The sequence below is a fragment of the Pelecanus crispus genome, chromosome 4, assembly GCF_030463565.1.
Source record: "Pelecanus crispus isolate bPelCri1 chromosome 4, bPelCri1.pri, whole genome shotgun sequence".
Lineage (NCBI taxonomy): Eukaryota > Metazoa > Chordata > Aves > Pelecaniformes > Pelecanidae > Pelecanus > Pelecanus crispus.
In genome coordinates this window covers 17,403,162-17,415,466 of record NC_134646.1, presented here as the reverse complement: position 1 = coordinate 17,415,466, position 12,305 = coordinate 17,403,162, and the positions used below count along the sequence as shown (strand labels likewise).

The 12,305-nt window shown below is 38.7% G+C and overlaps 1 protein-coding gene across 2 annotated transcripts in view; it reads right to left on the bottom strand.

Moving 5' to 3' along the window:
* EDNRA (endothelin receptor type A) overlaps positions 1-8,890 on the bottom strand; it is a 28,169-nt gene extending 19,279 nt beyond the window's left edge. For both annotated transcript variants that reach the window (XM_075709207.1, XM_075709208.1), the window contains exon 1: positions 8,489-8,890. In XM_075709207.1, coding sequence (XP_075565322.1) covers positions 8,489-8,890 — 402 coding nt within the window. The remainder of the gene's footprint in view (positions 1-8,488) is intronic.
* Positions 8,891-12,305: the final 3,415 nt, after the last annotated feature.

Genomic DNA, 12,305 nt, shown 5'->3' with positions numbered 1-12,305 from the left:
GGAAATGTACTTTTCCCCTTGTGCAGTTTGCAACTTAGGAGTATTTCATACAGTTCAACTGTGGTGCAATTCCTGAGCAAGAAAAAAGTGTAGTCAACAGCATATTTTTACACTGAAATCAGAAACCAAGATTTCAAGGTTCTACCATCGGTCTTAAAAACCTAGCAAAGTGACCAGACAGCCACAGCTTCCTTGAGCATCCCCTCTTCTCTGCTGCTTTATATGGCCTCTGCCCTGACGCTGCAGCTTGAAACAAACAAGACAGCAGTGCTGAGAACATTCCTTTGCAATGATTTTTAAATGTCACTCAGTTGATTTTATTCTACTGCTGTTACTATTTTCTAACCCCCATTAGTATGCCAGCTGATGTACAAAACATAGATAAAGTCCCGCTGTGCATCCCAAGCAATTTAGATATAGTCTAAAAGAGAGAATGTTATAATCCAACCACATGAGTATTCACCAGTACATGCTCATGTGCATCCACAGTGTTTATCTAACACTAGGCTGATACCGTGTGTTTACAGGCAGATGATGACCCTGGAGCTCAGCCCAAAATAGATGGACTGGGTTAGGTGCTAGATATGAACTGGCTCTGAGCTACTCTATAAAAACTGCTTTGGTTCAACAACCACATATCAGGAGGTCCTCTCTCTCTGCCGCATGGCATTGAGGATGAAAGCAAAGGTTTCATACCTGCTCTTTGCTGCTCTGCTCTCATCCTAGTGCTCTAGAGCCTTCCTCTTCCTATATCCACTCGTTGTGATGACACACACGATCTGTTTCCCAGAAACTGAAATGTGTTTCATACAGATTGTGCTTACCCCTCATGCTGCCCCCATGCAGGAAACTCTCCTGAGTTTCATGGCATTTAAATATTCAGTGATACTGATGGAACAACTCTGGCACAACCCTGGCAGTCAGAATTTCTGCTCTGTCTTCAGCAGGACAAATAGAAATACCTTCTTTATTCCATGACTTCTGTTATACTTGTGCACTAATGGAGAAAGGGACCAAACCAGCAGATTTCTGTTTGTATAGATAATATCTAGTTGTATAACTGACCAGCATCTCTTAACTGTGGAGTAGGAGTTACAAAATCAGTGTATTCTGGGGTGATTTCCTTTCCTTGCAACATAGTCCAGGATGAAAGACAAGAGAAGTTGCTCTGTTTTTGTCAGATCAGCACATTTGGGGGTTGGGGTTTTTTTCTTTGTTTTTTAAGGCTAGTTTCCTCTAGGAGACATTGAGCTGTCTTGGTAAAGCTCTGTCTTAAATTGTGTTCTACAATTATGTATGCCCTTGTCTGCTTTAAGGCATGGGCCAAATAGGGTACCTGGTGTTTTGGTTAGAATCCAGGTGAAATCTGACTGAACACAGAAGTGTCCAAGGTCTGTACCACTGAGCTGACTGCATTAAGTGACAAAAAATTATGATTCTGACTGAAGTGTTCCTCCTGTCTCTGATCTGTAACCCTGGTTAGTTAGGAAGAAGGGTGGATTGAGTCTCCTGCTTGTGGTATTTCGATTGTGGTATTTTGATTCAGTGACTCAGCTGGGACCCTTCTGTCCCCACGAAACTTCATAGGACAAGAATTCACTGCGTGTTCTCAAGCCTTTCTCTTCTTTCTACAACCCACATATCCAAGAGAGAATTGCATTGCAGGACAATCCTCATCCATTTCCTGCTTGGCACCCACAGACTGTTGCTCATCCCACATACGTATCTCAGCTGTGCTCCACCACTTCACTGGAAAGAGGGAGAGCTGTAAGGGTGAAGGAGAGAGAACACAGCCTGTCTCTAGGTATTCCTTCCATTCCCACTGCAGGAGTGAAAAGCCTCAACTTTGGGAAGGACAGCGAGTAGAGGAAAAGTACAGGAAAACAAAGAACAAGTCTAACCTTTATAATGCAGGGCACAAGACCAATATTGAGTATATCATGGTGACATGATAGTTTGGGCTTCTGCTAACTTTCGTATCACTTGGTTTTTTCCTTATACTTAGATTCATGATACTGCCAGGGTAGAGAAGGCACACTGCATCTCTTCAGTTGTTCTTTGCAGGAAATACATTCCTAATTTTGCTACAACCAAGAACCATCTTTTTTCCACTTTGGTTGCATGAAAGACTGACTGTGTTTTTTCTGGAAGGAAGAAAGGTTATGTGGGGATGTGTGAGAACCATCAAAGACATTTTTGCTCTGAATTGCCCTACCACAGCTTTTTCTGCTATTTTGCTCATCTTTGCCCAGATGAGTAAAGGTGGAGGTAGCAGAGGGTCTCATGCCATTTCATGAATGTGTACAGTCTTTTCCTCCTGCTTAGGCAGCTATAGAAGGGAATGTATAGTTTTTACACAAGAGAAAATAGATTATAATTCAAGAGATCCTGAAAGGTAAGAAAACAAATGCCCTGCTTTTGAAGCAGAACATTCTATCTAGACTAACTGGTAAAAAAATAAATCTTAAGTTTTACATTCTTGTTAAAATGTTTATATCTCTTAAAAAAATCTACTTAGTGGTAAAGCATTCCTAACAACTCTAGACATCTCCCCTGTGGTATTTTTGCTGTTTACAAAGTAGGATTAGTTTCTTTTTTGTTGTTCCGTGGTGTTGGCTAACTTCCCATCCTTTTAGGTAGACTGCTTCTCAGGCTGTGCTGCTCTTCTTCAGGGAGATGAGCTGCAAGGTGTGCTTATGTGCATGGTGATTTGTTGAAAAATTTTTTTTGAATCCCTGGGCAAAATATTACTTTTGTTATTCTTCCAGCTGTGTTATCTTTTGTGTGTTCCTTAAGAGAGTGACAGGATTGCTCAGAAATTACTGTAGAACTGGTAAATCCTGGATATGCGCAATCAAAACAATTCCTTGTTATCTGTAGAGTTCAGCTGATTGAAAAATAAAGAGAGCGAACATGCTAAAATATTCTGTTAAATCTAGAGTCTCTAGGTACTCTACAGTATTACAAATCCACAGAACAGCAAGGCAGGTGTGAGATGTGAAATTGAAGATGAGGGAGGAGCTGCCTGTACATTTAAGGGAACATATATCCCACCCCCTCAAAGTACAGCCATTAGTTAAAGGCAGAGTGGATCTTGAACTAAGACCTAGAATATAAAATCTCTTCCTTAACTCCTACCGTGGTATGCACATTAAGCACTTTCTGCTAGGAAGCTGTAATCTTTAAATGGAGAGAACAGATTCCTGATGGACTTCCCTTCCCTGTTCCATTTTGGGTAACTTCTGCCTTCAGGACTCAGCGATCAATTCCTGTGCTACCCCTAGATTTCTTTTATGTATGATCACTACGTGGAGACATACACCCAAATAATAGGTCATGTTCTGAGCAAGTTATATGGATTTCTGCGTCACACTGGGCTACCAAAGAAGCGATCTTAGAATCACTGATAAGAATTCAGTTGTTAAGCTGGTGGCCTCAGAATTTCCTACTGGTGTTGTTGGTACTTCATTGAGAAATATACGCTGCACATCTGACAAATTTTGCTTTTGAAGGGTGGGGTTCTTTTCTAAGTACCCTTAACTTTATGCGTGCTGTGGGCTTGGCCTTATACTCCTTTGGCCCAAAACTATAACTACTGTGGATATCACTTGTTCTATTAGCCTACACAATCAGTCCCAATGTGTTTAATTATAATCCCTGCTTATGTATAATACTACTATTATATTTATATTATTATATTTATATTTATTATTCCTATTTATTCTGTCAGTAAAGATAATCAGATATGCCACATAGTTTGCGATTAAGAAGGGATTGGTCTAAAACGTATGCATTTGCTCTGATGTTAAAAAACATCCATGACTAGAAATGCCTCAGCTAAGTCTTCCTTTACTGAAAACAAAATGGCTGAAGATGTTAGCTTACTGCCAGCTACCTTTTATATTTAGACTCATAGTGTTCTAGGTGGACTACTCAGATTTAGATGCTGTTGCAACTAAGGTAAACATGAATATCAATTTACTAACAAAAAAGCTTAGTTTATTAAAGAAAACATCATCTTTTTGAGCTGTTTGAGCAGTGGGCACTCTTGCTTGTTTTCTGGGTAGATGTCTTTCATTTTATACCACTAAAATAATTAGGAAAATGTTTGTTACTCACATTTAAAGAAACAGATTAAAAACTGGCAAATTTGCTTAATCTACATCTTTATAAACTAATGGTTTAAGGAGTTAAGCATATTAAGATGTAAGGCAATATAATTTATGTCAAGCCTATGTAGGTCAGTTTTCAATAAATAGAACTCATTTAAACATTTTTCTCTAAATTGCATAGAAATGGAAGCAGAGACACCTCAGGACTTCCCAATAACATACTTAAGACTGAATTTTGCCATTCCGAAGGTGAGAGCCTTGGCCTAGAGTGTTTCTAGCTCCATAAGCTGAAGAAAGAGCTATGGACAGCTTTTTCTGTGGGGAGCATCTGTTGTTCTTGCTGTTGCTCTGCTAAACTTTACACAGAGACAGCAGCAGCAGCCATAAGGGCTTTCCAGAGCTTTAGTGCAGCCAAGGCAATAGTGCTGTGGATATTCTGCTGCTGCCTATGTATAGCCTTAGAAAACTGTCTAGTTTCTTTATGGAAAGCAGTCCTCTAAAGAAGTTTTTGTGCATTGGGTCCAAACTTAGCTTGTTTGCTGCAAATACGCATGGCAGTGATGGGTAATGCAGGTGATGCAGCAGCTTTCACCTATGTGCTATGGCACATGGTACTAGAAAAGGAGGTATGTAACCTGTCTCCTCTTCAGTGCCTTAACCCTACCTCTACAGCAGCATAAAACATAAAGTTGTATTTCTCAATCTTCTTTTCACTGCAAAGAAGTCATTCTTACCGAATTGGAGGCTTTAGGCTTTGACATCTTGAATGTCTGAGATGGGTATGTTTTCGGTAAAGTGGAAACTATTTGGGTCCGGGTGCTATAAACATGTGATTGAAAATTAAATTGTCTTAGTTTGGTCTATTAAGGCTAGATTTATAACTGGCACCCTTCCTGTAAAACTCAATTTGTTACAATTTTTAATATTGATTTGATACTACAGGTGGATATACTAGTGGTAATTAAGTGTAATGGGGCTTTAATACATCCAGAATATCTTCAAAGGAGGCTAGTGAATATTACTCACATCTCAATCCATTTAACACATTGCTAAAGGGAATCCACTATATAATTACAGTAATTGGAGAAAGTAAGGGGGAATTTTTGAGCCTACTGTACCGTGAAGAAAGGATAAAAATGTCAAACACCTGTGACCATATCTTTAGCTGACATAAATTACATAATTTCTGGGTTTTTTTCCAGCATCACATCTTTGTTAATTGTGTAAATGCATAACAGCGTGATGGACTCAATTCTCCTGTGACCTTACGTTTTCAATTACTATTATCTTATAGCTGCTTCTTTCTAAGGATTTGTAGAGCGGATTTGAATATCAGTAACATTACCTACTTCTCTTTTGAAAGTAGTTTCAAAATAGTTAAGGCTACCTTATGTTTCAGGAAAGTGATTATACCTATTTCTGATATTACATTATAATTACATAGTGTTACATATTTTGTTCTATACGATGTGGCCATCTTAATACTGTACTATTGGCTATTTTAATATGCAGATGAATGCTTGTTTACTCTAATTCTGATTTCAGAGCTGTTTTGTCCTCCTAAAAATGAAGATCTGACTTATAACGTATTAAGTGTTTGACACCATTTGTTTATATAGGATACTAATACATGGTTCTCTGAAGCTAAAAGAATCTTTAAAATAAAGTTCAGAACTAAGTGTATAAAGTACTTTAAAATTTAAACTTTAAAACAAAAAGAAAACCACTTTAATTTTTTTCCCTAAAAGACTATCACTTCCACTTTCAAATTGTGATATTTCCAGTGGCCACCGTTCATACTGTCACTCAACAAGAGGGGCTAAATGGTGCCACAGATTTTAGGATCCCTAGTAATACAAACAGGAATGACATTTAATAAACTTTAAAATCAACTCCTATTGTAAGCAGACATATTACTGAATGGTTTATATGGAAAATGGACTATAAATAATAATAGAATTTCTTATCAGAAGCACTCAAGCTCCCTTATGAATATTATAAATGCTTCCCTGTATCAGAATACACGTAGCTAACCTTATACAAGATGGTTGTATATGGTAATTTTTAAGTAATTTATTTTGGAGGTTCAAGCCCTCAAAAAATTACTAAAAGCTAGAATTATGCTTGTAAATGTGATTTTAATTCTGCCTTCTAACATGTGGGAATTGACATACATTGATGTCAAGGGGCTGCAGTTTCATTCACAGCCTTTATTTATCAAATATTTCTCTGCAGTACAGAAATAAATTTTCATATAGGCTAAGGAAATTTCATTTGTACAGAGATATTCAGGACCACAGTTCTGTTCATCATATGAGATATAGCAAGGCAAGTGAACCTATAGAATGCCAAAGAAGTGTCAGAAAATTAATAGAAAAAATGTATTGCAAAGTAGTAAATGGAATGTAAAAAAAAGTGTTTGTTACTTTTAACTAAACTTCTAAAGAATTTTCAGAAGACCATCAAAAGGCAATTCTGAGAGGCAAAATTAATTCCAGATTTTCATTCCTCTTTGTGAAGAAGCAGCAGAGCTCTTGAAAAGTTAGAAAAAATTGTGTAATAAAATATGTATTCTTTCCCAAACTCAGCTCTGAAAAAAACACATGCCATTTTTCCTTAAAACTTCTAATCAGAAATAGCACAAGAAGTAAGAACACTGCCTTAGCAATTATCCATAAAGACATCAGGATAATTTACCAGGGAGGAAACTGTAATGCATCATGGGAGATGCAGTCCAGGCTACGAGTCCAGTTCACTAAGAATAATGAAAACATGCAGAACCCCAATCCTATGTCCCACTAGGCATCCACACAGCTATGGAAGACAGGTGAATCTCAAATCAGGCAGAGGCTAATCTTTCTCATCAACTCATTAATCCAAAATACTCTACAGATATCTGCTATCTTATCAACAAATTGATTATTTACTTTTCCAGGCGGAATGTTGAAAAGTGGAAACTAGAATTTCCATTAAATCACGTGCATTATTATTAACAGTTTTTGTCCTAGTTTCAAATTCATATTATATTAAAACCAGATAAAGTTAAAAGACTTATCTGTAATTTATACTACTGGAATATCAGAACCAGGTACTGCATTTTACCATAGATAACATGCCTCCCCTGTGCAAATGTAATGTATGCACATATACATATTTTTAATCCATTAATGAATTCAAATTTTTATGATCTTGTCCTATCAATACCTACGTTATAATGTAGGTCAATAGTGATGATTTCAATAGTTATATAGATACAAAATACGTCTTTTCAATTCACTGTTTAATTTTAAAATCCAATCTGAAACCACAGGACGCTAGTTATTATCAAGTTATGCATTAAAATGTTTTGTTTAAAACACATGTAAATAAAAGTTAAGTCTCTAGAATCTTTAAGGGCCAAACTTGGGAGGAATGGGGTTTTTCTCATTATATTACTTAGTGTTTTATTTCCTAACAGAAACGCTGTAAGTTTTTACTGAGAAAAAAAAGGAAAATTATAATATCCTATCAGCTATGCACCTGTATACAATCCACAAAGATACAGATGGAAACTTAGAAAATTCTTTGACAATTTTCTAAGATAAGTTAATATCAGTGAGATATATTAAAAAAGGACTCAGTTCTGTTCATTCAAGCCTGTCCTGGAATCATGCAAGTTACATTAGTAAACATATATTGCATCAGAAAACGCACTGCTTTATGGCTTTGTTTAATTAAAATGGAAAATAAAAAAAACTGGGACAGGATAACTTTATACCAGATGAAAGAATTCCTGAGGATCCTTATACTTTGACAAATCCAGATTAAATTTAGTATTTGAAAAATGTTCTGTGATAGAGTTGATTTTACTAACTCTGGAAGAATTCTGAGAATCTGCTATTAATGAATATTAAATTAAATCATTAACACTCAACAGACATAATCTCTCTCTGCAAAGTCATAACATGAAGCCTGCAGATCACAGAGAGTATTTTCTGGGAAAACATAAAGTAAGGATAGGATATTCCAAAAATAGCAACTAGTCCAATGCTCTATGTCCATCAAGGAGGAGAACAGTTTATAAAAAGTCTTCGCTCAAAAATTCTTTTGCTAGCTATAGTAGCTAGAATAAATGAAGGATTCCTGTGAAATGCCCAAGGCCACTCTTTGGTTAAGAGCTAAGAGCTACATCATCTTTGAAAGGAGATACACTTTTTCTTTACGGAGGTGAGACCTGAGAGCAAGGTTTTTGTTGTAGAACAGAAAAAAGTTGTATTTTTTCTTAAGTGGACTATTCATTGACCAAAGAGCACTACTTAGACAAAGAAGTAACCATAGAGAACAGACAGGTACTTGTAAGGAAACTGCAATTAGAATGTATTGTTGTTGCATCCTACCTTGTACACAATGATAGGAATATCAATGACAATATAGATAAGGTCTCCTAGTGCCAGACTGGCTATCAGTGCATTCGGGCCATTCCTCATACACTTGTTCTGGTAAATGATCCTCAGCAGAGTTGCATTCCCAACCATTCCAACGATGAAAATAGCGCAAGATACCACCGTGTTAATGTATTTAAAAGTTTCAGCGATCTTAGTCTGCTGGGAGCATTTGACAGTTTGGTTGGACACCAGGGGCTGTCTGGTGGTGAGGAGTATGCTGGATTCGATCCCTGAGAAAGTGGAAAGGTAGTTTCCCAAGTCACTCTGATTGGCAGCATATCTGTCAGAGCTGTCACTGAGGACAAATCCTGGAACCAGCAGCAGCAAGGAAACTCTTAAACACAAGGCTTCCATCCTGAAGTCCCAAAAAATCAAATTCAGTGAGACAGGGTTTTCTCAGTATTTCAGTGAGATCCTTCTCACTTCTTTACCTGCAGAGAGAAACAATAAGCAAAAACAAAAAAAGAAGAAACAAACACAGAATCAATACAAGACGTAGACTAACATACCCTGTTTCTCACTTAGGAAGGGTATTTGAATATACAGTCTCTTCAGCACATGTGTATAAACACCTGCTTATAATCACTGTGCTACTCTGAAATCTTACTAGCCACATTAACTGCCTGACAAAAGGCAAACACAAAAAATTCCGTAAGTAACTGATAGCTTATACGAATGAGATCCCAAAACCCCTTTTAGTTTAAGACATTATTTGTATATGAATGGAAAAATATGGTGGATGAAGTTCTGTTTTAAAATACAGTCTTGCAAGAAAAGTCTACAAGCAAAGAGAGGTCTTGGAGACTGCTGAATGATATTTTAGCTAAAATAAAAGGTTATTATTTTTCCTTTGAAAAAGTAAGGTAACAGCACTGCATTAATAGTTAAAGGTAGTAAATTTGTTCATTTTCTGAGTCTTTTTGATATATTGCAACAATGAGGCTTTATATTATTTTTCTCTGACTTTATGATTACCTGGATTTCAAATGAAGACTGACAATACATGTATTTCAAGTCAAATTTTGGACCAGATCCAAAGCCCCTAAATATTAGGAGGAAGACTTTTATAATCTCAGGGTAGACCTCTGGCTGGGAAAAGCCTTTCAAACTTTGTGTCATTTGGTTCCTGAATGTCATTGCAACTCGTGTTCAGTACTTAGCATGATGAAGGTAATTATAAAAAAATAAGCTCTTTTAAAGATAAAAAATACTTGGTTTAGTATTCTAAGCAACAATTCATGACATTTCCAGATAGGAAAGGAAGCATCGTAGCATTCTGTCCCAGTAAGTACGACTGGCTATGTGTAACCACCAGAGCTGGCTCCCTGCCACAGGGGGTACAGGTACTACACCTCCAGTGAAACCAAGGAGGCCACTCAAGTCCATTTCCTTGAAGCCTCAGTTTAATTTAAGATATTTTTACATGGCTTGTATCTGCAAAACTAGACGAAGTGCTGCAGTGTTGCCAAAAGAAGAGTAGAATGTAAAGTATTTATAACTTTCTGATTTCTAGGGACTAACATGAAGAATTTGGGAGGATCCTTTTAAAAAAAATGAATCCCAATTTTGTTCCCTATGGGGCTATTAAGTCAAGAGTTTATAACAAGAAATTTACCAGAGAAAGAATGTGGGAGACAATTTACTGATAGGACTTCTGGAGGCAGCAACAGTATAAATATTTACTATTACCCTCTTCTGTTGTGTGTGGTCTGTAGAAGTGAGTGTGTACCTATATACAGCAGCACATGCAATGTTAACCTGATTATTCCTGTCTGGCATGTAGAGTGCTATCCCTCACAGACCAGGGAGCCACGTTTAGAGTCTTTTATATTGGTGTATTTGAGGTGAGGATCTGACCAACTGTGAGTTCCTGTGCACTCGATTTTAAAGTTTAATATACTAACTAGTAAATCCTTCTTTATTAAATGCTGGTTACGATGGTATCTCAGGGCGGTTAGCAACAGTTTGCATGATGTAAGTGCTTTTGCTTTAGGTTTCTAAATCATATCAGAAAGAAGAGATCTATTTGTAACTCTTTTCAGGAAAGTATTAATACTTTTATTATTGACTGTGACTATGGTTCCCCAATTTACAAATGGAAAAACTGAATCACTAATGATTTCAATGTCTTTCCCAAGTTCATACTTGCCCAGGTAAATGTGATACAGCTATGAACAGAATGACAGTCTTATGCTTTAGTGGTTATATTAGTATCCTCCTTATTTAATGACGTTCCTTGTGAAAATTTGATGTATATATCATATGAACATGGCGGTAGCATGGCAACCATGCAGCCAGCATGCAAAGCTAGGGACAAAATTGCCAGTTACCATCTCTTCCCTCTCCCGGAAGAAACTTTTCCATAAGAAGCAAAACTAGAAAATTTCTAATATAATAATTTCTCAGGATATTTTCTTACAGATTCCTGACCGTCCTTCATTCCTCTGTGCATATTTTCAAAGTACTTATGTTGTTACAGAATATAACATGCAAACTGCCTCATGTAAGTAACATACTAGCATCCGTAATAACTTTTTGTAATAATGTAATCTAGTATTCTCTTTCACATGTAATCTGAATACCTGGAGTGTGTGAGGTTGTGTTAATCTGGAGGCCACATGCATGTGCTGTGCCTGGGCTCCTACAGCCCTGCAGAAGTAGCCGCAGATGCCGAGAACAAAATTCTTAACTTGCCTGGGGTACGAGGCCAGAAAAATTCCCGTGCCGAGATTCACAAGAAGAGACCATACTATCGGAAATGAAGTTGTTCAAAGTATTAAAGACGAGCTAAAACGTTAACAGTGATTAATCTGCCCAAAAGGCAGCCGAGATGTAAACAGGAGGCAATAAACTTAACCAGGGCACGAAAGCGCTGAAATAAAGACTGCCGACAAGACGAGTTTCTCTCGGTTGTCTCCCACTCGAGCACACACAGCGAGCGCTCTTTGCTCCTGGGGTAATTGCCTTGTGTTTCTCCCTCTAACACAAAAGAAAACATTCTCGGCTTGTAACGCTATCAAAAGATCAATTCCACCGTGCACTTGGCAAATCGGTACTACCTCCCCTGCAGCCTAAATGGAGCATCTGACAAGATCCATATATTGTTAAACTTTAAGAATGGTTACCCCAAGCCGCCTTGTGCCTGTCTCTTGCTCCCTCTCCCTCTCCCCCTGACTCACACAGACACGCACACAGAGGTGCACCGGCGTCACCTAACCATGACCCGAGCGTTACCGAGAGGTGCTGAGGGCGGCCCGCGGCTCGGGGCCGGGCTGTCCCCGGGAGCGGGCAGCGGCTCCTGCCCGGCTGCGCCCGCAGCGCAGCTCAGCTCAGCTCAGCGCAGCGCAGCGCAGCGCAGCGCAGCGCGCACTCACCGCCGCCCCGCGTCCGCCGCCGGCCTCCGCCTCCCGCTCCCGCTCCCGCTCATGCCGCGCCTGCTGCCGTGCCGTGCCGTGCCGTGCCGTGCCGTGCTGTGCTGTGCTGCTGAGAATCTCCTCTGAGCGGCTTTTCCTGGGATAGTCTTACCAGATCCTCCTGCCTGCGTCTGACTGGGTGGGACTGAAAATCTCCACCTCCGCTAAATCAGTAAAAGAAAGAGACAGACTGAAGAAGTCAGAGCGTCCCCTCTTTTCTGCCCCCTCCCCCAATTAAAACAAACCTCCAGCCCAAACTGAGCCCCTGCCAATGTTAAACACAAAGGCTGCCTCCCGGGCACAGGGGAGCACTGAGCGCTTTAACTGTTTCCTCGCTGAAACTGAGCTGCGCTACT